The following is a 27,662-nucleotide window of genomic DNA, read 5'->3' as shown; positions in this document are numbered from 1 at the left end:
GAGAGGTGGAGAGAGAGGGAGAGAGAGAAAGAGGCGCGGAGAGAGAGGGAAAGAGGGAGAGAGAATGTCTTCCATCCGCTGGTTCACTCCCTAGATGGCCACAACAGCCAGAGCTGAGCTGATCCGAAGCTAGAGGCTTCTTCCAGGTCTCCCACGTGGGTGCAGGGGCCCAAGGACTTGGGCCATCTTCTGCTTTCCCAGGCCGCAGCAGAGAGCTGGATAAGAAGTGGAGCAGCCGAGACTTGAACCGGCGCCCATATGGGATGCCAGCACTGCAGGCAGTGGCTCTACCTGCTACTTCACAGCACCAGCCCCAATTATTTGAATAGTTATAATATCCTTATTACATAATATTTTATAACCAAAATATGAGTGATGTAGAGGTGGACATACAAGTTTTAGGAGATGTACTGAATTTAATGGCTGTTAACTCTGGGTAGGACGGAATGAAGTAGCATCACTGTTCCACTTTTTGCTTTATAGGCTTTCGCAGTCCCCCCATTTCTGTTTATAATTCAGTTTAAAGGTCGGCACTATGGCTCAATGGCTCTGCCTGCAGTGCCGGCACACCAGGTTCTAGTCCAGGTCGGGGTGCCGGATTCTGTCCCGGTTGCCCCTCTTCCAGGCCAGCTCTCCGCTGTGGCCCGGGAGTGCAGTGGAGGATGGCCCAAGTGCTTGGGCCCTGCACCTGCATGGGAGACCAGGAGAAGCACCTGGCTCCTGGTTTTGGATCAGCGCGGTGCGCCGGCCGCAGCACACTGGCCACAGCGGCCATTGGAGGGTGAACCAACAGCAAAGGAAGACCTTTCTGTCTCTCACTGTCCACTCTGTAAAAAAAAAAAAAAAAAAAAAAAAAAATTCAGTTTAAAAGCAATTTTTAAAAATTGCCAAGGTAAGGGGTTAGCATTGTGGCACCACTACCACCTGTGCCACTAGCATCTCATACGGCTGCTCCACTTTATTTATTTATTTATTTGAAAGGCGGGGTTATAGAGAGGCAGAGGCAGAGGCGGGGTCGGGGGGAGGTCTTCCATCCGCTGGTTCACTCCCCAGATGGCCGCAAAGACTGGAGCTGGGCTGATCCGAAGGCACGAGCAGGAGCTTCTTCCAGGTCTCCCACATGGGTGCAGGGGCCCAAGGACTTGGGCCATCTTCTCTGCTTTCCTAGTTGCATTAGCAGGGAGCTGGATAGAAAGTGGAGCAGCCAGGACTTGAACTGGCGCCTATATGGGATGCCAACACCGCAGGCAGCAGCTTTATCTGCTACACCGCAGCTCCGGCCCCTGGCTGCTCCGATTTCCCTCTAGCCTTGCTGATACGCCTGGGAAAAGCAGCAGCATATGGCCTAAGTGCTGGGGTCCCTGCCACCAACGTGGGAGACTTGAATGGAGCTCTTGGCTTCAGGCTGGCCCAGTGCTGGCCACTGTGGCCATTTGGAGGGTGAACCAGTGGACGGAAGACATCTCTGTCTCTCCCTCTCTTTCAAAATAACTCTTTAAAGAAAGAATACCAAGGCAGCTCTCACAAGCCCATGGGCTCGGGACCTTGTGTGGAACACTGCAGCAGGTCACGTGCTTCCTCCCTTGAGGTTCTTTTGAAGTCCTCATTTGCAATCCGGGGTACAAGTTCAACTACACAAGGAGTGTCTTCAAAGATGGAGGTCTGGGCCGGCGCTGTGGCGTAGCAGGTAAAGCCGCTGCCTGCAGTGCTGGCATCCCATATGGGCGCCGGTTCGAGTTCCGGCTGCTCCACTTTCGGTCCCGCTATCTCTTCCCTGGCCTGGGAAAGCAGTACAAGATGGCCCAAGTCCTTGGGCCCCTGCACCGGCGTTGGAGACCTGGAAGAAGCTCCTGGTTTAGAATCGGTGTAGCTCTGGCTGTTGTGGCCAATTGGGGAGTGAACCAGTGAATGGAAGGTCTCTCTCTCCCCACCCCCGTCTCTGCCTCTCCTTCTCTCTCTGTGTAACTCTGACCTTCAAATAAGTAAATAAATTTTTTTTGAAAAAAAAAAAAAAAAAAAAAAAAAAGGAAAAGTTGGGAGGTGAAGTCAACTAAAGGCACCTTTCTCTGGGCACTTCGGGTGAGCGCCAGTTTTCCACATCTAACAGTACAAATGCCCACAGAAAGATACACACACGCAACTGAGATTCTCCTTTCTTTTTTTAAGAATTTATTTGAAAGGCAGAGTTAGCGAGAGGGAGAAACAGAGGTCTTCCACCTGCTGGTTCTCTCCCTGAGTGGCTGCAACAGCAGGAGATTCTTCTGGGTCTCCTACATGGATGCAGGGGCCCAAGGACTTGGGCCATCTTCCGCTCCCTTTCCAGGTGCATTAACAGAGAGCTGGATTGGAAGTGGAACAGCCAGGACTCGAGCCGGCGCCGGGTCAATCCTCTGGGCCACAACAGCACTTTTTATTTTTATTTTTTTTCTGGAATGGATGTGTGTGTTGTGGCTCAGAGGATAATTCACAGGAATACTTAGAAGGCAGCAGATATGAAGCCCATGGTAGTTTGATCCTCCTACGCACTAAATAAGGCGGAGAGATGCTAGCACTGGGCTCCAGTACAACAGGGTCATCTACAGCGCCTATCCAGAGCAGGCAGCCTTGTAAAGCCAGCCCGCCCTGCAGTCTGCCGAGGGCAGGGGCCTCCATTATCAGAGCCTCGGTGTCTCACCGCAGTGTCGCTTCCGGCGGGGTGTGGCCTACCAGGAGACCACTGATGCTGAGTCCTGCTCCTAAGCGAGACAGACCAGACAGCACAGCTCTCTAGTCAGGACGCAAGGAAAGCAGACGAGCCTTGGACTACACTCTGGTAATGACCCACTGGGCTTTAAGGTGCATAAAGTGGACTTGAAGGCTCTAAGTACCACAGAAATGACTTACTTAAAAGTGGTGGGGGTGGGGCACTGGTGTCATGGCGTGGCTGGTGAAATCATTCCTGTGATGCCGGCATCCCATGTGGGCACCGGTTTGGGCCCCGGCTGCTCCGCTTCTGATCCAGCTCCCTGCTGATGCACCTGGGAAAGCAGCAGAGGATGGCCCAAGTGCTGGGGTCCCTGCACCTGCGTGGGAGACCCAGAAGCAGCCTGGCTTTGGCCTGCTCCAGCACCGGCCGTTGCGGCCATCTGAGGAATGAACTCACGGATGGAGAGCTCTCTTGTCTCTCCCTAACTTTCAAATAAACAAGTCTTTAAAACAAGAAGAGCGGCCTGGGTTGTGATACATTACAGTCTCAGTCCTGGTGAAGAACAAGTACTGAGTCCAGTAATGCTGGCTCCAAGGGGGCGGGCTAACAGAACGACTGTAGGTGTGTAGCACAGAGACACGGTCATTGACCTCTCAGAGTTGTGGGCACTGCCCCGTGGTAATGACAGTTGTAAACTGTATTACTCATCGCAGAATCGAGAGTAGACACTCCAAGGTCTCTGGTAGGCAGATGTCTGCCTACTTGAAACTAAAAGCATAATAAAAGCTGAAAAGCGAGAGAGAGAGGGAGAGATTTGTGACGTAATAAATCGCTGGTATCTGAACAGATAAATCAGAAGGGCAAAGCTGCCCTTGGTAACCGGAATGGATCTGCCCCTTTTCACTGCTTACATCTCCTTCCATCTTCATCAACGGAACCCTGCCTAGCAGGGAAGTCATTTCACCCGAGCCAGGAGAAAAACAAGCTTCCACTGAGACCGGTACTTGAACACGCTCGAGTACTGGTCACAAAACCCCTGCACTGAAGTGGCAGCTTCAGCTGGGAGAGGAAAATACTCACGGGATTAAGAAGAAACGCACACATCAGAAAGCCACCTCTCACTCATCAAACAGGCGGAATTATTTTTTACACCTTCTGTGCTCCAAACACAGTACTCGGGGTGGTGAAGGAGACTCTGTCCTTGATTTAACTTTTCTCTGGGCAATCCGGCAGTAACACAGGCCTGTGAAGCGCACTCCTATTCCTCAGCTCCCAGGAGGTAACTGATCTGAACCAGGCTCATCGCCACGGGGTTAGATCCACGCACGGGGAACAAGGGAAAGCCCGCTTTTATGAAGAACTCTGGTGACCCCATCTTAAGCAAAGACTCAGATTTTTTTGTTTTGTTTTGACAGACAGAGGGGACAGTGAGAGAGACAAAGGTCTTCCTTTGCCGTTGGTTCACCCTCCAATGGCCGCCGCAGCCAGTGCGCTGCGGCAGGCGCACCACGCTGATCCGATGGCAGGAGCCAGGTGCTTCTCCTGGTCTCCCATGGGGTGCAGGGCCCAAGCACTTGGGCCATCCTCCACTGCACTCCCGGGCCACAGCAGAGAGCTGGCCTGGAAGAGGGGCAACCGGGACAGAACCTGGTGCCCCGACCGGGACTAGAACCCGGTGTGCCGGCGCCGCAAGGCGGAGGATTAGCCTAGTGAGCTGCGGTGCCGGCCTAAGACTCAGATTTGACCTAGCTTCTAGATGATGGCAAATACAGGAGAGGAGTGAATTCATGGACGCTTAAACTCAATTAAATCAATGCTTCAAAAGGAAACTGTAAAACAGTTTGATGACAACTGCAGAAATCTGAACATGTGTTGAATTGAGACAACGATGTTATAATGGGGATTGTGGCTACACTGGGGGATGCACACAGAAAACCAGCAACTGCAACTCACTATTCAGCACAGATACACACATTTATAAAGAGAGAGAGAACATGGTAAAGTGTCAACTGGTGAAAGGAAGTGGTAGGCATGTATGGAAACATTGTACTATTCTGTTTTTCTATACTTGTTTTTGTTTGCATTGTATCTTTTACCCTATAATCCACTATTAGGAATTTATCCCAAAGAAAGAGTTTGAATTTGCCCAAATATTTGTTTCAGGCATGGTCATGGAAGCATTCTTTGTAGGTAGCTGGATAAAATCAATTGGTACAACCATACCTGAATGTATACTACTGACATTTAAAGTGACATAAGACATGACATGGAGAGTTCTTACAGGAAAGTTTAAGGACTTGGAAGAGATTTGATGATTTTCAAATCCTGTTACCTATGAGGTGTCTTCTCTGTAGTTTCTCACTCAGAACACACACACTTTCCCCACTCTTGCAATGATGCCTTGTATGGCAGGTACTGCTGAGTGGTCAACTTCACCACAAACCTGTTCGTTCATTAGGACCAGTCAGTACAAGTGAAAACTGATGCGACAGAACGATGGGTAAATAGGTAAGGATAATAAGGGGTGGGCAGAGTTTCCTGTCAGTGTTCAGGCAGGGATAGAGGACTGGCAACTGGCATATTATGGTGCGGGGAGCGGAAGAAATAAAATAGCCACCAGGTTTGAGTGATTACCCTACGCCAGGAACTAAGCGAGGTATCCGCAACACATGCAGTGTGATCCTCGCCATCGCACTGAGTAGACACCATATCAACACAGTCTGCAAGTGAGTACATGGACAGAGAGAAAGCACGCCTAAGATCAAACTGGAGGGCCCGCATTCAAATTCCCAATCCACAGGGAGCAGCTAGGTGCTTTCTGATGTCGTGAACTCACTGAGGCGGAGCCGCTTTTCACCACCACACACGGATCACGAGTGAGAACACATTTTGTGTGTGAAGCACTCCTTGGAAATTTCAGATGGGGAATTTTAAGTGTTGCTTGATTCAAACACAGTGAAAGCACAGATCCAACACCAACGATTTCTCTAAACCTTTATTGTTTTTATGCGGCTTGATCCTTTTGTGGAAAGAAAGGATTCCAAGATGAACAAGTCAGTTCTTCGTTTAAACAGCATTTGATCCTCATTACAGAGAACAACAAACAAAAGATCTGTGGCACATCATCTTTGGAAAGATCTTTTGCACATTTTTCTTCTAAAAAAAAAACAAACTATAATTTTCTCAGAGATCGTGTATGTCTCTTTCAAAGGACTATACGAGGCAGCTAAATTTTATTCACAAAAGCCCCAAGTTGCAGTTTCATTGCTGAAGTAGATAAAATGCAGGGAGTCCCCCTCCCCATTAATTTGCCTCGCCATCTTCCTGTTGAGAGCATCACTGCTCCCTACCCTACATACAAAATCATTGTGTCGACGACAGCTGGCACAGTACTCCACAGTGATTAAAGAAAACTCGCTAAAGATATACCAGTGACTTTCATTTATCAACTGGACAATTCATTCCTTTATTAAACAATTTTATTAATATGAAGATTTAACTTTCCTCTAATGTTATAAGAAAGCAAAAATATATAATATAATATAATATATAATGGTAATAAATAAAAAAAGGCAACCCTGCTCAGGTATCATCCAAAACATGATCACATTCAGAAAAAAAAAAGGGGGGGGGGGACACACCAAGATTTGGGAGACACACGTACACGCACACACACCCCAGCATGGACAGTGTATTCTTGGTATCTGAGGGAGGATGTACAGAAATTTTAACACCACGTGCTGATGGCCGGACAAAAAGCAAAGTTAATACTGCCTGTGCTGAGCATACTTCAGCATCTACTCTTCTGCAAAGCAAGTTCTCGGGCTTGGGGCAGCCACCGCCTGCAGCGCAGGGCAGCTCAGCCAGCCTCCTGTCAGGGGTCTTCCCAGGCCGGCGTCTCAACAGACACTGACGAGCTGTAGGGTTTCCTTCCTGCCCTCTTGGGCTCCCTCTTAGGTAGAGACGTGCGAACGCTCCTCTGCCCATAGCGGTACCTACTGACGTCTGACGTGCAGAAGTGCGGCTTCCCGGAAAACAAGGAGAAGCTGACAGCTGCCTGAAGGATAGTGGTAGCTGGCATTTGTCAGTTCATCATAAATAAGAACTAAAAGGCATGCTCAGTGCTCACGATTCATGAAGAGATGGGTACTCTGTTACCAAGAAACGCACACATCTGGATTGCACACTTGAGATTCACGCCACAGAAATACCACCCGCCACGTTGGAAAGAACTCTCCAACATCACTGTGTTTGGCCATCGCACCTCCCCGCAGCAAGATGAGCCGAAAAGAAAAGAAAACAAAACAGACACGGGAAAACACCTCCCATCCACTCACTCTAAATGGGACTAAAAGCCAGAGAGGCAACTGCCAGAGAAAGGAAGACAAAGCCCAAGTCCTGTGTCCCGGATCCCGGCCGCCCCTACAGCTGCGATGGGAACGAGCTTCCGTCCCCACACCCAAATCTGTAACTCTGTGTTCCCTCAAAGAAGTCCAAATATTCTTTCAAGATTTAAATACTGCTAGTTACTGGTAAAGAGTGTCACAGATGAAGTGGCAATGTTTTTCAAAGATGTGTTGTAGTGTTTAAGAAAATCACTAAGAAAAAAGGGAGCGAGAATCTGGTAGGAGGCAGGGAGACATTTTTAAGTACATTAAAAAAAGTCCAACCTCAAACCTTATTTCATTTACTGCGAGATGCACAAATGCACTGCAAACTTCATAAAGCAGACGAGAAGGTGTGAAGGCCCACGTCACGCCTACTGGAGCCATGGCAAAACACACATGGACAATTTGAAAACTGGGTTTGCTTAACAAAGGTGTAAGGAATAAACCCAATTCAATCTCTAGGTGCATGCGTGTGTGTGTGTGTGTATATATATATTTATATATCTGAAACAAATTTTGTTCATTGTGGAGGACAAAATGGTTTTTTTCTTTCCAAAAGTCACTTAACAAGAATAATAATAAAAATAGTAAGCTCCTGACCTTACTACGGTTAATATATAAGATATCAATTTAAGGCAAGCTTGTGCCAGAAAGGGGTAGAGTTTGCTAGCATCTAAACATCCTGAGATCTGGCGTTACACAATACAGAACAAGGGAACGAGGTGTGGTCCAATTTGTCTAGGAGAAATATCTATAAATTTTGGCTAAAAGAATCCATAAACTTTTTGCTTAAAAAAAATCATTTGCTTGCTTTGCCCGCTTGGTCTTATGATCCAGTCATCATACCAGGAGGCCAAGCTCTGCTGTGGTCATTCACTCCTGCCAGCTGCGTCCCGGGCCCCTGACTGCACCCACACACGGCCTAGGTTTGTAGCCTCTGAACCCCGTGTCGTGCGGAGAGCCTGTCACTTGGCAGGGCTCTTACATTCACACATTCACAGTTTACAAAGGACAGGAGAGAGTCAAGCGGCATTCTTCCATCTCCTCTTGAGGAGAGAGAGACACACACAGACACAGACACAGACACACACAGACAGACACACACACACACTGCTGTAGTGCTAGTGGGGAGATTCACACCGTGTTTATTCCTTCAGATGTTTTGTGTGTGTGTCACTCTGAAATGTGCACTGTTACTACTGTGACAAGATTTCCACGTGTCCCAAGGTTTCATTTTATTTTCTAATCTTTCCAAATTGTCTACCTCAGTACAAATTGTGCCTTTGGAACTTGTAAGCGTGAAGTGGAAAAATGCAAATGATTTAAAAAGTCCTTAAGACTTCTGTACACAACTGTAGCAGGGGGAAAAGACATGAACGAAAAGGACTCATCAGCCACTACCTCTTGCAGACTGCACTTTAAAGGTAGCCACTGGGGAACTTGTTTTTGGGTACAGTAAGTGTGGCAGTAAGAGTAAGAAATGTCCAATGACCAGAAGAGTACAAGCTGATGATCTATGTAAATGTTAAGAGTTTAAAGGGACAAATAAAAATTGAATACAGAGTTCAGAAAAAGGCCACTGAGAAAGCAATTTGTTCTTTTAGAACTGGCTAATCAATCCACTGGAAGGTAGCTCCAGTGGGGTGGCACCGCGGCTGCTGGAACGCGGCTCTGGCGCGATCTGCATCGGTGAGGACCTACGGGAGCCACCTAAGCCTTCAGAGCTGACAGGCGCTTGTTCCCAGGAGTGGCAGGGGTCACAGGGAGGGGACAGCCCAGGAGGAGGAGGAAAGAAAGATGCTAGAATCATCGCATACACCTGATTCTGGTGCCTTGTGCCCCACATGTGGAGGTGACTGCACAACGCTGTAAGCACACACCCTGCCAGGCAGTTACTGTCCTTTGAACACCAGATCGTCTGTCTGAACGAATACACTGAAAAGGAACACTGCTTTGCTCCACGGCATCAGTAAATGAAAGGAGCCAGTCAGGGTCACATATCGAGGTCTGGCCTCAGCCACCACGTCAGCAAAGACAGGCCGGAGGAGGAGCTCCACCCACACCAGCAGCTCACACTGTGACAGACACACACTGCCCCGTCCTCTGCACGTCCCTTTGTGTAGTCACCAAACTACCAACAAAGCTCTTACATTCACCACGGGAACCCTCGGAGTCTTCAGTATAAATACAAACGGTTCTCCCTTCTTCACAATAAATAAATATCCAAGTGTGAAACATGCTTGGTAGGAAACAATATGAAGAGAGTCAGAGTGGGGTGGAGAATTAACCAGTTACACAATACACACTCCTCAGTTTTAATACATGTGCAAATTCTACCTCTTTCTAGAAGGGATAAAAAGAATTGGCTTTCAGATAAATGCACTCAAAACAACCACCTTCAAAGTTTCAATGAAAAAGAAAACCTGTGCTTATGGGCATGAGGAAATTCTACTTGTGTTCTTTCAGCCCATGCCATTCAGAACGAACTGGGTTTAACACACACAGTATGACAATAGCGTCTGGGAAGGCCACAGTTCCTCCTGAACGTAATCAAATCGAGTTGACCAAGAACACTGGAGTGAAGGCATGTGGTGACAATTTTTTAAAAGTCCAATTAATCCCCAAATCTCCACATCCTCTCAGGGAGTTAATTTTCCTAGACAGTAAAGGGATTGGAAGGTCTGGTTTTGCTATAAATATAAAATAATTTGTAGCAGAAAAATATAGCCTCTCTAAGAAGTAGATTTCATTTTTCTTTGTTCACTAACAAAACTCTGAGTTGGTTAGACACATTAGAGTTACCACATTTACTGCAGACCACACACAGCACCTCAAATTCCAGCTCTATTTCAACACAAAAGCACTTCCTCCATCTGGTCAGGTATCAGTGTTGATTCCCTTCTTTCCCAAGGCTGGACATTCAGAGGATGGCCAATGCCAACCGCCTTGCTAGCCAGCCCCTTGCACCGAAGGGAGGGGGCAGGGCCACGTCCTCCACAGTCTCTGTCGACCTTGTGATGGCTCCCCCTCCACGGCGTTGACCTCAGCTGACAAGCAGCACAACTGGTGGTGAATCTGTGGGACTAAAGGCCACTGGGTGGGGGGCCGCCTTCAGTTTTATAAATTAGGACAATACTTGGTATTATCAAAACCACCATTCATTGGCAGAAAGAGGGGCAGAGTGGAGTCCTTCACAACATTATGGTTTACAGATGGCAATCAGAATGTATTAAACAAATATTTCCCCCAAAACGTTAAAAAAAATCATCCACAAAGCCCTTCACCAAAATTCATTGTTTAAAAAAAAATTTCCTTCTGGGAATGGACTAGTGAGGCTACTGAGATGATGGGGTTTGCTTCCAGAGTGGAGACTGCTTCTCCTCGATTCACTCGCAACTTGCATCCTGCTGGCTTTTTAAAAAAATCACACTCACACAGAAATGTCTCCAGACCACTCCTACACCCAATCGGCTACATTGCACTTCTGTCCTTCAGTTAGGAAAGGCAATATCATCTCTGTGGCCGACAGCCCTCCTCTCTCTGCTTCTGCAGAACCATTGCGTCCCACTAATGATCACACAGGTCTCGAGAGGTTACGTGGACAAATGTCCTGGCCATGTCACGGTGCTTTAAGTTCGGCGTCCTGATGAGACAGATGTCCAGACTGGATGTGAGGCTTCCAATGTGCAAATAAGTTTCCAAGGCATTGAGTCAACTTGGGCCTCCATTAAGGTGTTCTGGTTAATTGTTTGAGTCGTTGAAAACCCTGTCTTGTATAGTGCACCAAATCCACCAAACTGCTGTTGAGGGCCAAGGTGCCCACATTTGTGCTGAGCTGAGCAAAAAATTCTACAAATAAAACCAAACCAAAACCAAGTAAGTAAGTTTGCACACACACAGATAAAATGGAAACACAACAATTCCAGCTCTCGGAAACTATCCCCCCCAAATTACATACTTCAACCAACAGCAAAAAACTGTAACCACCTGCCAGGTCCTCACACAGCCCCGGGAGATTAGAAGGGCAGGCGCCGGGCTGGCTTGCCCGCTGAATCCATAGTGCCCAGCACAATGGCTAGCACTTAGAAAGTACTCCACATATACTTTTGGCCCAATGGATGTGCGAATACAAAGTAAAAACCAGTGTTAGTTTGCTGAGAAAGACGAAGCTCTAAGAGGCTCTGGAGAAAGTAAGCGACTGCAGCCGGTTGGCTGCCGCCTCCCTGACAACCAGGAGCAGCTACACAGGGGCCTGCGAGGCTGGCCTCCACATGCGACAGCGTTCCCTTAGAGGTCATGGACAGGCGCCCTAACTGCACGCTCTGCCGCTCCTAAAGCTTAGAACTTCCAAGGGCCTCTTCCTCAAAATAAGACTCAAGAATGACTGAACTCAGAATCTGAGTTAGGTTATTTCATGTCTCAAATGTGCTGAGCCCAAGAACAGCCAGTGTCTTTCCACATGTTGGCCTTGTCCTTAGCCAGCCTTTTGGCTCAGGCTGAAATAAGGGCACCAGGACTGTGAAGGGGCTAGAGGCTAAAGCTGCCTCTCATTTGGCCTTGCTAAGATCCAGCCACACAAGTCCAGCTCCATGCCAGTGAGCTCAAGGGAGCACTGCAATTAGGTTATGAGGCAGAATTGAAAAAACTCAAGGGGCACACATTTCCTTTCCAAACCAATGGTGTTATTCTCTCCGGGCCCCAGGCTCCAGTGACTACCACCATACAGCCCCATGTACCTTTATTCCTCCTTGCCAGGGCCTCAGCCTGTTCCCAAAGATCAAAGGCGGTGAGAATGTGGGATGTGATGCTGACATAGGACGATGTCATGTTCTGGATGGTGACCGGGGTGCTGACGGTGGCAGTCATCCCGCTGCTCCCCACACTGCCAGCACTTGACTGGGACCCGAGACAGCTGGCAGGAGAAGGCATTGGGGAAAGAGGGGATGGTGTGCCCGTGCTTCTACAAAGTGGAAGAGGAGAGAGAACTGGTCAATCACCTAGACCCCAGATCACATATTCTGGTCTCTGGAACTGTAGTCCAAGTCACAAAGGCTCAGCATATAAACCCCAAATGCCAGTCATTGCTGAAGGCATTCCTACAAGGTCACAGAAACACCCTAACAGGTTCATCTGTACCCAAACACACTTTCTTGCGCCATTTGCAGTCTACTTCTTCTCTTTGGACTCCCTCCCCCTTCCCACACCCAATTCCAACTTAGCCCAGTGAAAGTTCTCTCTGTATTGCATTCAAGCTTTCCCCCATTCAGGGCTGCCTGGTGAACACTGGCTCAGGCCCGGGCACTCTTCAGGACGCTGTGCATACGTGACAGCTTCCTTCCTGCCACTGCTTGAACTTCTCCCTCTTCTTGCATGTATCTTCTAGTCCTTTTTCTGGATCACAACACCATGGAGGCAGAGACCCAGCCTTACTAACCCTGGTTTCATGGGCACTTGGCACATTAGAGTGGGCTCTTGATTAAAACCAACCAACCAACCACTGAATCAATGCATGAACTGGGCAGGGAGCTGCCATGTATCCGAGACTCAACCTCATCTGTGCTCTCAGCTCAGTAGCTCCACGTGCAAAATAACAGGCGTCTCCATGTGGACTGAATGAGAAACGCAAATGAAGTCACACAGCCATTAAAAACAAACGAAAAAGGCCAGGAGATGGAGGGCTGGACCGTCAGGAGCAGCGGCGGCGGCCTCGTGATGCGCCACTGGCCCCGGGCCGATGCCCAGCGGAACACGCACCGTTAGGGACTAGGCAGGAAGCGTTACAGGGCAGCAATTCCTGTCTGCGCTGTTTCCTGCCGCGTCCCCGGTAGCCACGCAGGGCTGGCGGGAAGAAGGTGCTCCGTGTGTGCACACACAGGCGGGACGAGGGTCGAAGGAGCTGACTAACAATGTGACTAACACCCTACTAGCTTCAAGCGGTCTCAGAAGTGGGAGCCGTGACAGTGGTCACAGTGAGAAGCTACTTCCCAGTCGGGACATTCTGTTTTCTTTTCTTTTTTTTTCTTTTCTTTTTTTTCTTTCTTTTCTTTTTTTTTTTTTTTTTTTTTTTGACAGGCAGAGTGGACAGTGAGAGAGAGAGACAGAGAGAAAGGTCTTCCTTTTGCCGTTGGTTCACCCTCCAATGGCCGCTGCGGCCGGCGCACCGCGCTGATCCGATGGCAGGAGCCAGGAGCAGGTGCTTTTCCTGGTCTCCCATGGGGTGCAGGGCCCAAGCACCTGGGCCATCCTCCACTGCACTCTCTGGCCACAGCAGAGAGCTGGCCTGGAAGAGGGGCAACCGGGACAGAATCCGGCGCCCCAACCGGGACTAGAACCCGGTGTGCCGGCGCCGCTAGGTGGAGGATTAGCCTAGTGAGCCACGGCACCGGCCATGGGACATTCTGTTTTCAAGAGAGGCCATCTGGGAGTGTCCTCTCCTGAGTGTGCTAGAAATGGGGCAGTGAAAGTCTCGTGAAAGTCTTCAGATAGCAAAATCTATCTGAGCTGGGCACTTCACAAGGAGCATGAGCAAACTAAAGGACACGCGAGGCGGGCACTACAGGGAAGAAATTCCATCTGCATTTTAAACAACTTGGGCAAGGATTAGGTTTTTCAACATCCTGCATTATAATGCGTGAACAACTTCAGTTCACAAAGTGCGGAAAACAATTTTGCTACAGCTAATTCACTCTGAGCGTGCCTGGTATGGACTCTGGAGATGGAAGGTACGCAGTTATGGAAAGCTCTTGTTTACTGAAATGCCAAGAAGACCTGTCACATGAGGGGCGAAGGACTTTGGCTCTGGAGCTGTGGACTTGGCCTCTGGCTGTTTTGTGACCTTAGGCATTATCTAAAGACCCCCAAAGCTCTCAAAGTGAACTCTTATTCTTTGCAGTTACCTCCATGATAAAATCCAATGAACAAAAACTTTGATTTATAGCTATTTCTCAAAAAGATGCTAATGTTAAGTCTAAAGAGCAAATAAGCGCATACATAAATGAAGCACATAATTTTTTAGAGGGCAAAGTCACATACATATACAAGGGATATTCAAAAAGTTCATGGAAAATGCATGTTACAATACATGGATGATTACAGATCCAATGCATGCTGTTTGCGTCAAATAAAGTTTTTGTTTGCTTGTTTTAGAAAAAAGATTTATTTATCTGAAAAGTAAATTAAGAGAGAAAGAGATCTATCAATCTTCCATCCACTAGTTCATTTCCCAAATGCCTGTAACAGCGAGGATCTAGGCCAGCCTGAAGCCAGGAGCCAGGAACTCTATTCAGGAATCCAACATGGGTGGCAGGGAACCCTAGGAATTGGGCCTCCTTTAGCTACCTCCTAGGCCCATGAGCAGGAAGCTGGCTCGGCAGCACGGAGTACCCAGGCTTGAACCAGACGTTCCTAGGTGGGATGTGGGCATCTCGCAGCAGCTTTAGCTGCTATGCCACAATGCCCACCACAAATACATCTTTTATTCTCATTTTCCAAGAACTTTTTGAAGTGCCCCCACATCTACAAGTGATTGTGAAAGCAAGAAATAAAGAACGGACTCAATTTTGGAAGTTATTTAAATGAGACTTGATTACCTTGCGATGCATGGAGAAGGTGCTTGGGCAACTTTGGAAGAACTGGTGCAAAAGTGTTCGTTGAGAGTACGGGAATACTTTATTGCTATGTCTTTTTTACACCGAAACATTGCCATATTCAAAATGGACTGGCAACGCATGCTGTGAGCAGAAACAGAAGTTAAAATCAAGTTCTTATTACCCATGGTCACCCAACCTCTTACAGCCTAATAAATACACCGGATTTTCCTCATCTGCATGAGGAAGTATATCTCAAGAATCTTTACTACGCTGCTCAGACACATAAACTAGAGGAAAAACAGGAATACACAGACATCGTTTAAATAACAAGAGCAAGGGACTTACTTATCAAGCCATCAGTGAAATGGCAGCAGAGACTACTTCATAATCATTAACTCTCAGTGGCACTAAGCCCTTGAGCAAACTACGAGTTTGCCTCCCATAACTTCCACATCATGAAAACAAATTTTAGATACTTTTGTTTCATCAAAAGACACAAAAACACTGAGACATCGTTAATTAGGTAAAGCAAAAATACGCACCATAAAACAGCAAATATTTTCTCTTGGGTTGTGGCACTTGAAAAGGATTTTAATGACATTATGAACCTACAGGAAAACAAGAAAGTACATGTGGTTAGATGAAAATCCTAGGCACAAATACATCTAGCTAAGCTTGTCTCAGTTATCTACGCTGGTCTTTCCTGAAGACGTGAAGCCTAGAAGGAGAATGAGATACAAAAAGCCAAGGCCTCGGAACGATGGCGAAGGCCTTTGGGGAAAGGCGAGGAGGGCAGCTCCGGAAGAGTGTGGAGCTGCACAGGAAGGAAGACGTGGCTTCCACCGAGCCCGCAGGTGGAAGGGTTGTCCTGAGCTAGCTCCTCTTCTAGGACACGATTTTAGGCAGCAACAGCTTCGAGTGACTGAGCTGTCCTCACGCTAAACAGGTTAGAGCGAGGAGGGTGAGGGGAGAGGTGCGGGAGACGCACTCACTTGAGGAGCTCTGCGGTGTCGGAGTAGACGGCGTAGGCGGCCTTGCACGCCGGGCTCTCCGACTCCATGGCTATCCCGCACTCGATGAAGGACAAGACGGCTTCCAGGTACTTGAAAGCTTTCCCAACTTTGTCAGTCTGCAGAAGAACACGGGCACTGTCAGGCCCCCGGCTCTTCTACGCTTCCCCCCATTCTTCACTGCAGCCTCCCTCAACGCGCTCAGTTCAACAGAGGCGAGAGAGTGTGAGAATGTACGTTAGCTCTGTCTTACCCACACATGCCCCTTAGCAAAAACTCACTAGGAAAAGGAAAATAATCCTGTATGAAGACTACTCTCTCAAAGCCTTACAGAGGGGCCAGCACTGTGGCAGAGCAGGTAAAGCTGCCACCTGTTTACCTCCCGGCTGCTCCTCTTCCGATCCAGCTCCCTACTAATGGCCTGAGAGAGCAGTAGAATATGGTCAAAATGCTTGGGCCCCTGCACCCACGTGGGAGACTTGGATGAAGCCCTTCGAGGTTTTTTTTTTTTTTTTTTTTTTTTTTTTGACAGGCAGAGTTAGTGAGAGAGAGAGAGGCAGAGAGAAGGGTCTTCCTTTTCTGTTGCTTCACCCCCCCAAATGGCCGCCACTGCCAGCGTGCTGCGCCAGGAGCCAGGTGCTTCCTCCTGGTCTCCCATGCGGGTGCAGGGCTCAAGCACTTGGGCCATCCTTTACTGCACTCCCGGGCCACAGCAGAGAGCTGGACTGGAAGAGGAGCAACCGGGACAGAATCCGGCGCCCCAACTGGGACTAGAACCTGGTATGCCGGCGCTATAGGTGGAGGATTAGCCTAGTGAGCCACAGCACTGGCTTGCCCTTTGCTCTTGACTTTGGATTGACCAGCTTTGGCCCTTGCAGCCATTTGGGGAGTGAGATAGAAGACCTTTCTCTGTGTCTCCCTCTCTGTAGCTCTAACCTCTCAAATAAATAAATAAATAAAAATCTTAAAAAAAAAAAAAAAAAAACCCTACCAAATAGACAAGATACCTTATGGAAGTAAAGCATTAATAAGCACAACAGTCCCCCAGACAGTACCATGCATTCACATAGTCTATAACTTTCTTGAGAAAGAGATTGTTCTGCACATCCAGCGCAGTATGTTTTCTGAGCAGCTCAGATAAAAGACCTAACAGCCACCTTTTAATGCATTTGAGACCTCACACATTAATCTCCTTTGGTGTCTAAGTTTAGTCAAGGCTATCCCCCCTGGGCCAAGGGATATAGTTTCAGTGAAATCAGATACTGTGGTCACCTTAAACTGGAATACACATTTGAACACTTAATATGCTTCTCACTGAAGACAAATGACTAGTTCAATGAATGAGATCAGCTATAATGTGCAACTCACTTTTCTCTATATGTGAGAGCAACTGATTAACACAAAACACATAAGCCTGTATTTTCTGCTGGTGCTGTCAATTTGATACGTTCAAAAAGGATGAAAACAGTAAAGATGTTAAGTAGACTATAAGGAGATGGTGACAGGTCAGCCAAGAGATGGTTGAGGCTGCAAGTTAATTTACAGTTCACAGGAGAGAAGCAGAGAAAATTCTTCCCTTTGGCAAGCTGACAATAATCACCGGCATGCATCCTGCTCCTGTACTTTAAGGGAATGGGGTGAATGGGGCTGCTGAATATACACCCCTAATGTGGGATCTTCAAACATTCATGGAAATGTGTATTTGAAAAGCTATGCATGCATTTCAAATATTTTTAAATATAAAAAATAGTTTGAGAGGCCAAGAGACAGAGAGAGATCTCTCACTGAATGGCTCACTCCCCAAATGACCAGGAGTGGGAACTGAATCCAGAGCAGACAGCTACGAATGGAGCCAGGATTCAAACCCAAGCACTCGGATATGAGATGCAGTTGTACCAACTGCTATCTTACCTGTAGTGCTACACTCCAGCCCCTAAACAACTTAATTCAAAAAAAAAATTTTTTTAAGAGAACTCAGGCTCAGAAGATTAGTGACAGAAAGAATAAAAATCAAATTAACATGCCCCAGTTAATCAGCAGTATAGGACACAATTGGATTGCCTCACTAATGGGAATCCAATCCTTCAAATTTGCTTATCTAAGACCATCTTTTGCAGAATTTTCAAAATAAATATTAGCCTTAAGGCAGAAACCAAAGAAACTGCAATGTACCGTGGCAATTTGACTATCTCCACTTTCTAGAGATGTAAGTATTTTATAAAGCTACCAATGATAATAATCTTGTGACAAATCTGTATATCTCCTGAAATAGTGCCAAAATAGTGGGGTTCTAATGTCTCTACTCAACAATGAACATAACCTGGAAATACAGTCCTCTGTTCTTGGTGGTGTGCCATCTGAAATGCAAAATGTACCTCTTTGGAGACACTATACAATTAAGGGGACTACTATGGAAAAGGCGGGCCACAGGGTTATTACCCAAACTCGCATGTTTTAAGAGCACAGAGGGGTATATGAGGAGTCTTAATGGAAAATTATGTATTAGGAAAAAACTAAGCACGGCTTTCAAAAAATTTTACACCGAAACAACAAACTTTGATTTCACTTTCCATAAACTTTAAAAAGCAGTTTGATAATTTCTTATTAAATGGGATGCCACCAACTTGAAACCAGGGCCATTCTGGTACACTGGTTTGTATAGCCTCTTTGGGCAATACGCATATGTATGGGTTAAAAACAAAAGAAAGTTCCCTGGAGCTAACCTTACATGTTTGAACAATGAGGGTATCTACTGCTGAAAGTCCCATGACAAAATCTTAGATAACTGACTTACAGTGCTCAATATATACTCAGTTCCAACAACTTATACGTTCCAAAGACGATCTTGCACCGTTGGAAGGGTGGAGTTAAGTGTGCCATTGCTTGGAGCAGTCTTAATCTGACGGAGGTCATTCAGGTACAGGGTAGCTTTTGGAAGAGGCCTAGAGTGGATTATTTCCTGTACCCCTCTATAGCATGCAGCATGGCAGGCTATCAGTAAGCCTTCTGCTCAATGATGCGGACCTGAAGGGTCTCAGTTCACCCCTCCTAAGCCTGTCTGAAAACAGGGGCATCACCGCAGATCGCTGAGGCGTCCCAGGCCAGGATCTCCACAGAGCACCACAGGTAGTGACATCTGGGGATTGCAGAGGGGGAGCGCTCCAGAACACCTGGCGAGGTTGGTATGTGGGAGAAAAAGGGAATCAGCGCCTCCCTCCCGTGGGACCGAAGTCCCACACACAGCTTTCCAGGGAGTATGGCACATCTGCAGGGGATTAGGTTTGGGGAAGACGTCCAGTACATAAAAGCCCCAGAGCTGTAGATGTTTAAGTAAACAAAGGGTAGGCATGATCTCATCATACTACAGGACAGATGTAAATGCACACTTAATTATGTCTACAATTAACAAGAAAATCTTCACCTTCCAGAAAGTTCAAAAGCATGTTTACCAACAGTGCAATCATCAGCTTCAACTTCAAATTTCAACTAACAAAGGTCTTCAGGTTAGTCTCTCGAGGTTGTGAAGAGAGTTTTGGGGTGCAAACAGATTTCCTTGATTGGTGAAGTGTTTCAGGTTGAACACAAATTGACTCAACCAGCAGAACTCACTACCACATTCGACAAAATGCACTCAGGTATAAAATCACCAGGTGGATTACTTCCACGTGTTTAGATACAAAAGTTGTGACAAGACACTTGGCATAACTGCCCACGGTCAGACAATCAATGGAGCCTAAAAAGAACTCCACAAAAAGACCTCTTACTGCTTGGTCACCAAGATCCCGGTTGTCCTCCTTACGCTGTAGGCCCCCACCCCCCATATTTAATTAGAAAGCATTCTACCCGAGGGGTAAAGAGCCATGACTGACCATTGTCTCTGCTTTGTCCTTCAACTTTTTGGCTTCCTTCATGTGAAAATCAGCTTGTTGTCTGAAAAAGGAAAAAGGAAGGGTGGATCTGAAATTACTAGGTGCAGGCAGATAGCGAAAGATGCCAAGGGGGCCGGGCGGGGGTGCGGAGAGGGTCAGTGAGGACAGAAGGGCGTGGGTGGGGCGGGGGGCAGGGGGGCAGGTGATGGGAGAGAGAGGCCGGGGGAAGCACCCGCAGTGGTACCTGTTGCGCTTCACTTGAGGCCTCCCTGGTTTAGAGTTACCATTTGGCAAAGAAGGCACGGGGAAGGGATTCGCAGCATCCCCAGAAGCTCCCTGTGAAAAACCATTCCTCGGATTACACTCTGACCTATGAGATCACTGTCCTCAAAGTGCCGTCCCCGTGAGGGCCCAACGCAGGAGTTCAGAGAGCAGCGCATTAGGCGCTGCCCGGTGCAGTGCGGCCAAACGCGCGCCCAGCCAGGCCAACGGCAGCCACGCTCTCATCTTACTGCGGACTCGGACAGACATGAAGTCAAGAATGTCCCTGAGAGGAGGGGACGCTTCTCGGGCAACACCCCACCCCCAGTTAACAAAAGGGGTTATTGGTTTCCGCTGTGACTGCTAACACAGACTCCGAGATCATGTAAAGCGGGCACAGCACCTGACAGATCAGTACACAAATCTAGTCCACCTTTTTACCACTAAATCATTTTAGGAAATGACCTCCATTTTTTAAGTCATATTAACTACATTTGACTTTCCCTCCAAAAAGTGAAACTTTTAAACACAAACAAGGCAGTCCTGCCTTATTAAAGGGAGGGACAGCTCTGCTGGACCATCACTAGGAACCAACCTTATTTGAGAACTTGACGAACAGACAGCCAGGCTGCCCCATTCCCGCCCAGCGCACGCCCCGCTCACCTTGTGCTCCACAGCGCCTCCACAGCCCTTCCCCGGTACTTTTCTGTGCTTGACGACGGAAGAGTCTTTATGGCTGCTCTTGGTACTACTGGCACTTTTGTGAGGGTCTGAGCCACAGCTGTCTGCTTCCTGCCTGGACCTCTTGTGTGCAGGCTTCGTTGGCTTCTGGGAGGAGGAGGAGGAGGAGGAAGAAGAAGACGAGGACGAGGAGGACGAGGACACAGGTGGAGGGGGAGGCATCTCCTTCTTTGAGGGCTCTGAGGAGGGCCTGGGTATCCTGGAGCAAAGCATCACACAAAGGTAAGTTGAGGCAGAACACAAATCACACAGCTCAGTGCTCTAGTTATAAAAGGACAAGATGGCTGCTGGCATGAAAGGTTGAAGGTCACACAGCAGGAAAGCATGTAAGAAGGTCCAATTTCAGGACTTCTGGTGCCTTTGACAAATGTAGCCCTATTCATTAGCAAAAACCAAGCTGCCTGATTTCTCAGGAAGCTTGCAGACTCTGCCAGCAGTGCTAACCGGCCCCAACTCTGGCCTCAGCTACCCCTCAACTTGGAGCTTTGTCCTCTGACAAGCAGGCAGGCTCGGCGACATCTCTGCATCTGACACTTTGGTCTCTCTCTCCCCCTCTCATCTCTGTTGGCTTCCACATGGTAACACTATGCACTTGTTTTTGCCAGATCATCTTGGGAAGCAATTTTCCAAACAAATACCAGAGTAAATGACAGCTACCCCTCAGCTCGCAGCAGACACCGCATGTCCTGTAAAGTCTTAACTCTGAAAGAGCAAGCGCTAGACTTGGACTCCTGAAGTCCGATCTTGGCTTCAGCAATCAGAGAGAACCTGCAACCTTGGACAAGACATTTTCTTTCTTCGTGCCTCTGTTTCCAAGTCTTCAAAGAAAGCATAACAGTGTGTTTATTTTTTAATTTTCCTTTAGAAAAAAGATCCCAGATGTTTAGGAAATTTTTCATAGTGAAAATGCTTATAAGATCCCTAAATCTGATGCCAAATGAACTGATTCCCATAAGGTCCTCATGGATGAAAACAACACGAGGGGGCTGGTGCTGTGGCGCAGCAGGTTAATGCCCTGGCCTGAAGCCCAGCATCCCATATGGGTGCCAGTTCAAGACTGGCTGCTCCACTTCCCATCTAGCTCTCTGCTATGGCCTGGGATAGCAGTAGAAAATGGCCCAGGTCCTTGGGCCTCTGAACCCGCTTGGGAGACCCGGAAGAAGCTCCTGGCTTCAGATTAGCACAGCTCCGGCCATTGCGGCCAACTGGGGAATGAACCAGCAGATGGAAGACCTCTCTCCCTCTCTCTGCCTCTCTTCTCTCTGTGTAACTCTTTCAAGTAAAATAAATAAATATTAAAAAAAAAAAAAAAAAAACAAACCATGAAACACACTTAGCCCATCCCCAAAATGGGCCAGAATGAATTTATTAAACTATCGACTTTACTGTAGAAGACAAACTTCCCCGTGTCAGGACCTGAGAAGATTACAGCCTTGTGGGGCTGCCCCTCACCTAGATACTCACTTTGTTTTAGAAGATTCTCTGTGGGAGGATGAGGATGAAGAGGACTGGGGTTTGACTTCTTTCTCCAGTCTGATTCTCTTGTTATCGTAGTCTTTTTCTGCTTCGCCCTATTATTATGGTATAATAAGCAAAGAGTGTTACAAGCGTAACTGCATAGGCAAAATAGAAAACTGAAAAGGCAAAGAGAGTCCTTTTGGTTTTTGGAGATGTCCATGTACACGCAGCAACCTTATCATCAGTACTCAGTGGGAGTGTGAGATTAGGGGTGGGATGGACAGTCCATGTGGAAAGACTTGCCCGGGCTGAGGACGGTGGGCGTCAAAAACAACAGCTGACAAGAAAGCAGACACTGTCACATCACTGATGGCTTTCCACACGTGAAGGAATCAACAGAACACCAAGATGCTTTTCAAGTAACACGCATCACACCTGAGGTCACCCCTTGCCCTGCTTCTTTCAAGAGCCATGCACTTACACCCACCAAGTTACTGCTTGTATCATATCAAAGTGGACTACTGAAAGCTCATTTTTCACTAGAAGTAAGTATATTCCTGGAAAAGAGGCTACAAAATCCTCTGGACATCTTACAGAAAAGCCTGCAAAGGCACACCAGATAAAAACAGCCTCTCTGGGATTCTTCCTCCTCCCCCTCCACCCGGCCCCACATCATTTTCACATGTCTCCCAACATATACACAGACATACAGTCTTATTTTTCAAACTACTGGATAAACAAAGGGCTATAAATATGATTTTAATGGGATGAAGAAGAGGAAAGCAATCTGTAACAACAGGACTTAAGTACCTCAAAAACACCTACTTATACCAACTACAGCCCTAAATAAATGCACTTAATAATAAAAAGAACAATGAGTTCTTCATGGCCAAAGTCTTTTTCACCATCCATGTCAACGTTACAAGAGATCTAACAGACCCCACGCTGGCTCCTTGCACTGGTCTGGGTTCTGGAAGGAAGAGCCCACCTTCTCTCTGGCTGGTGGCAGTGAAGGGGCAGGGGGCTGGCTCCTTGCACTGGTCTGGGTTCTGGAGGGAAGAGCCCACCTCCTCTCTGGCTGGTGGCAGTGAAGGGGCAGGGGGCAGGCCTTCACTTAGCTCTCATGCGCATTTAGAATGAGACTCCAGAGCTAGAAAGCGGGACGCCGCCGGTCAATCTAGGACTGATCCCTAGATCCCTAACAAATCTAAAATCCTCTCTTAAGCTATAAAGGCAAACTCAGTCTTCAAATTCACTGATGGTGAGAGGCCTCAGTTTTTACCACGTCCTCCTCTCTGAGCTCTGTGTTTCTCCAAGGAAATGGAATAAGTTAAGATGTATAGGCTTGGGACAACTGTACCCCAAACCAGAGTGCCTGGATTTGAGCCTCTGTTCCACTCTCAATTCCAGCTCTGCTAATGTGCACCCTGGAAAGACACAGATGGTTCAAGGACTTTGGCCTGTCACCCACAGGTTGAGTACCTGGTTCCTAGCTTTGGCGCCAGACCCCAGTTGAGTATCCGGCTCCTAGCTTTGGATTGGCCCAGCCCTGCCTATTGTAGGCATTTGAAGATTGAACCAGTTGACAGGAGATCTCTCTCTCTTTCTCCTTCAATTAAGATGAAAATAAATAAAAGAGAGACAGCACTCGATGGCTCACTCTACAAATGTTCACAACAGTTGGGGTTGAGCCAGAACCAGGAACTCAGTCTCCTATGTGGATGGCAGGAATCCAATTCTACATAATCACTTAGGCCAAAAGTCCAACCCCAATATTTATTCTGATTAAATGTTGAAGTGATATGTTTTTCATTTGCTATTCATGTATTTATTATTTCTATCTATCTGACAGACAGACACGGATAGAGACAAGATCGTCCATCACTCCTCAAATGTCCACCACAGCTTGGTCTGGACCAGGTGGAAACCAGGAACTCAATCTGGGTCCCCCATGTGGATGGTAGGGACCCAAGCACCACCTGCTGCCTCCTGGGGTTTGGATTAGCAGGAGGCTGGAATGATAGGCAGAACCAGGACTTGAAACCAGCAGTCTGATTGAAGAGATATTTTAGAAACTAAGTAAAATTACTTCTGAAATTATTACTAGTAGTTTTCTTCTCCCAGAAAACATTCAGAATTACAGATGTGGCTCACATTGTATTTCTACTGAACAACTCTGTTCTCCACAACTTAAGTTGATCTGCAAATTGGGCTCTGAACTTCCACTAACCCAATGCAAAGATGGAATAATTCATATATAAGTGGATAATACAAAAAATCAGTTACTCAGAAACATAACCACTCATTATAGGAAACGAGGGAAAACGTATCTTGAGGAATCTAATAAGGAGGTAACATGTGAGGTAAGTAAGCGTGTCCTAAACCCACAACTAAAATACAACAGGAAATTGCACACAGCTGTTTCTCCAGGCGCACAATTCAGAAGTGAAAGGTGCGGGGACATGCTGTGAGAAGCTTGCAGGACCACTGTGATGGGCTCTGCCCAGCACACAGCCCTCTGCTCCCCAACTCATGGGTCCAGCACTGGAGTGGAATGGTGAGGGAGAAAAAACAAATCAGATGAAAATGATGGGCTTCAACAGGAACCTTACTACTGCATGGTAATCCCCATAACCATGCCCAGTGTACCCTGGCACTCAAGGGCTCAGTGAATTAAGTTTTTGATTAAAGGCTGGACACCTAGCCTGGCAAACAAACTATGCTGGAAGATGGGACATCTGAGTTTCAGAAAAGTCAAAATTAGCTAAAATATCCACATGGCTGTGAGCTTGTACTTGAGGCAGTAAAATAGGCTTTCACTAGGAGGAGTCTGCAGCAGTTTCACGACACACAGTGGGCCCCAAGGCAAAACTGAGAATACATCATCCACAAGGTCATTTTGTAAAGAAAACCACCAAGTCCACAGGCAGAATGAGAGGTAATTTTTGTTTGTGTATTTCATGTTGCTTAGGACATGCTCGTTACGGCTATAAACCCAAGTGGCAGACCTTGTAAACCACACATGCAAATAAGGTTCACAGTGAGTCAGCCCTCACAAACCGGTTATGACTGGCCTGTGCCAATCCAGCGACCTGAGAGAACAGCCAGCAACAGACAAGAAACCACCAGACACTGCCTGCCACTCTGGCTTTAATGAGAGGGTTGGCACTTACGGAAAGAATGTGCTTTATGCTGATACCTAACAACTTGGGAGCAGATAATGTTCTAGAAGCTAGTAGAAAGGAAACCATCATATTCAATCAAGCCAGCGTGCCCTTGTGCCGATTACGCATCACCCTGGGAGGCAGCCCTGCGGGCTCGAGTGCAGGATTTGTTTTGCACACTGTGCAGCTGGAACCCTGTCATCGCCTGTCTGGAACAGACACTGAGGCTTCCCCAGGGCAGGCACTCAGGCTCTGTCCGTTGGCACAGAAATCAACCTTAGCAGCTGAGGGCCCTGGAAGCAGGGCCACACTGCAGCTTTCAGTGGAAGGCCTTAGGACAGGGCCATAAAGTGAAAGCCACACACTACTGGGTGACAGGAAAGGCAGATTTGAATTCTAAGAACAAGGCCCCTGAAAAATAAGAGGCACAGTGGTCTAAAGCCATGGGAAAACCTTATGAGAGCCATGCACTCTTTCCTCATGAGGAAAAAGATGTCCCTTTGCTTTGTGACTTATCCCCAGGTCACCCCCACCTCAGGGAATCCGGTCTAAAGCCTGGGTTTCAGAAATTCTTTATTCATAAGGATAAGCCTCAGTGATACCTGCACCAACCACAAAACGAGGCTGCCGGCTGCTGATCTGGGCCTAACCGACTTGTTTGCTCTTCTTAACCTGTTGGGTCAGGCAGCCACGGACCATTTGCCAAATGCTGCTCCACCTACAGAGCCCAGCAAAAGGGCAGGAACAAAGACCATAAAAGGAAGAGAGGGGCCCCTTCCAGGCCTAGCTGGCCTGTAGGGAGATGCCTCCAAGGCAGCCTGAGACCCACCCCAGCACGGGTTCAACCCCAGACAGCTGCTTATAGCTAGCAGGGGAAAATGAAGGTGGCTTCTTCCACATCTGATACTTACTTTGGGCCACAGATTTTTCTAACTGAATGAAAGGTATTGTCCACAGCACCTTTGTGATAGGGGTGGGATTGCTGGGAGGGAGGAGGAGAAGGCGGGAGCGTCTGAAAGGGAAATGAAAGTAGAGGAGGACTGTGTGGGGGTAGGCTGGAGGCAAGGGAGAAACAGAGCCCGGAAGGACACCACAACTGCCCGTCAGAACCCAGTCTTGAACTCTGACCTTCTGCCTTGCATGCAGAACACATGGGAAAGCTCGCTGGGCTGGGAGAAGGCACGCTTGGACCTTCTGGATCTCATCTATAAAAGGCAGTGGCTGAACCACTCTCAGCTAAGATTCTTTTAACACGCACAGTCTGAGACTCTATTGTCTTCCCCAGAGAGAAGCTAATGAGCTTGAGAACTTCTGAGCGTAAGACAACCAGAAAATCAGCCTTCTGGGAAATTCGGGTACATCCCTGAGCTGTGCCAGCGAAGGAGCTTCAGTAAGGAACAGACACGTGGGACAGCCAGTCCAAGCATGCACCAAGCGCAGGGGCCGGGATTCCTGGAAAGGCAGCATGTGTCCACGGGAAGGGAAGGCCAGTCCGTGTTTCTCCTCCTCAGTGAGGGACTCAGGAATCAGGATGCCCGAAAACAGCCTTAGCTGCGGTGTGCACGTAGCAGCGATGCCCTTCCCAGGGGAGCCACCAGGCCTGACGACACTGGATCTAAGGGCTTTAGGAAATTACAAGGGACTCACTCTCAAGCCCTAGTGTTTTGATGGGTAATGACGGGGGCTACTGATTTGGAGAAACCATCCCCAAAGAGACAGTGGGATCTTGGATGGAAGGAAAGACAGAAGCGAGCGCCCCCACCAGGCAGGAGGGGCATTTTCCCATCTGCACCGTAACTTCCCTCCTCACTCCAGAGCACAGGCAGAAGCGAGGGCACTGACATTTGCTCTTCAAAATGTTAAAGTGTCTTGGTCAGTAAAACAAGTAATTTAGAAAAATGAAAGACTGGGATGTACGTTTTGTTCAGTTATTTATCTAAGTGGTTTTCAAGACAGACTATGCATTTATTTGAAATGTATATTATATGCAACAACGCCTGGAAGGCCACACAGCTCCCACATGCAGCTTGGGGCATGTCAGGGTCATTTTAGAATGCTCGCAAGTGGCACCAGTCTGACTGTGTACTATATTGTGACCCTCAACATCAACATTTCTTTCAAATTTGGAAATTTAACAATTACATAAATAAAATAAAGTTGGAATTATAAATTCCAATAAGATCAATACAATTTAGTGTTTTACATAAGGAGCACTATGCAAGTTTAAGACTATATACCAGGGCTGGTATTGTGGTGCAGTGGGTTACAGCCCTAGTCTGCAGTGCTAGCATCCCATATGGGCGCCAGTTCTAGTCCCAGCTGCTCCTCTTCTGATCCAGCTCTCTGCTAATGGCCTGGGAAAGCAGAAGATGGCCCACGTCCCTGGGCCCCTGCACCCACATGGGAGACTCGGAAGAAGCTCCTGGCTCCTGGCTTCGGATTGGTGCAGCTCTGGCCATTGCAGTCATTTGGGGAGTGAACCAGAGGAATGGAAGA

The 27,662-nt window shown here is 47.6% G+C and overlaps 1 protein-coding gene across 15 annotated transcripts in view; it reads right to left on the bottom strand.

Moving 5' to 3' along the window:
* Window positions 1-5,663: 5,663 nt before the first annotated feature.
* Window positions 5,664-27,662, bottom strand: part of AFF1 (ALF transcription elongation factor 1) — a 197,552-nt gene continuing 175,553 nt past the window's right edge. For all 15 annotated transcript variants that reach the window (XM_051820180.3, XM_089303145.1, XM_070047916.2 and 12 more), the window contains 9 exons: window positions 22,009-22,115; window positions 20,467-20,743; window positions 19,787-19,878; window positions 19,543-19,603; window positions 15,656-15,792; window positions 15,206-15,271; window positions 14,664-14,804; window positions 11,811-12,034; window positions 5,664-10,923 (listed from right to left, as the gene is read on the bottom strand). In XM_051820180.3, coding sequence (XP_051676140.3) covers window positions 10,802-10,923; window positions 11,811-12,034; window positions 14,664-14,804; window positions 15,206-15,271; window positions 15,656-15,792; window positions 19,543-19,603; window positions 19,787-19,878; window positions 20,467-20,743; window positions 22,009-22,115 — 1,227 coding nt within the window. In that variant the 3' untranslated portion in view covers window positions 5,664-10,801. The remainder of the gene's footprint in view (window positions 10,924-11,810; window positions 12,035-14,663; window positions 14,805-15,205; window positions 15,272-15,655; window positions 15,793-19,542; window positions 19,604-19,786; window positions 19,879-20,466; window positions 20,744-22,008; window positions 22,116-27,662) is intronic.

This window comes from Oryctolagus cuniculus, chromosome 8, assembly GCF_051225735.1.
Source record: "Oryctolagus cuniculus isolate XC-2025 breed Fujian yellow rabbit chromosome 8, ASM5122573v1, whole genome shotgun sequence".
NCBI lineage: Eukaryota > Metazoa > Chordata > Mammalia > Lagomorpha > Leporidae > Oryctolagus > Oryctolagus cuniculus.
The sequence above is the reverse complement of the archived record's forward strand: the minus strand, read 5'-3'. Positions and strand labels throughout refer to the sequence as shown.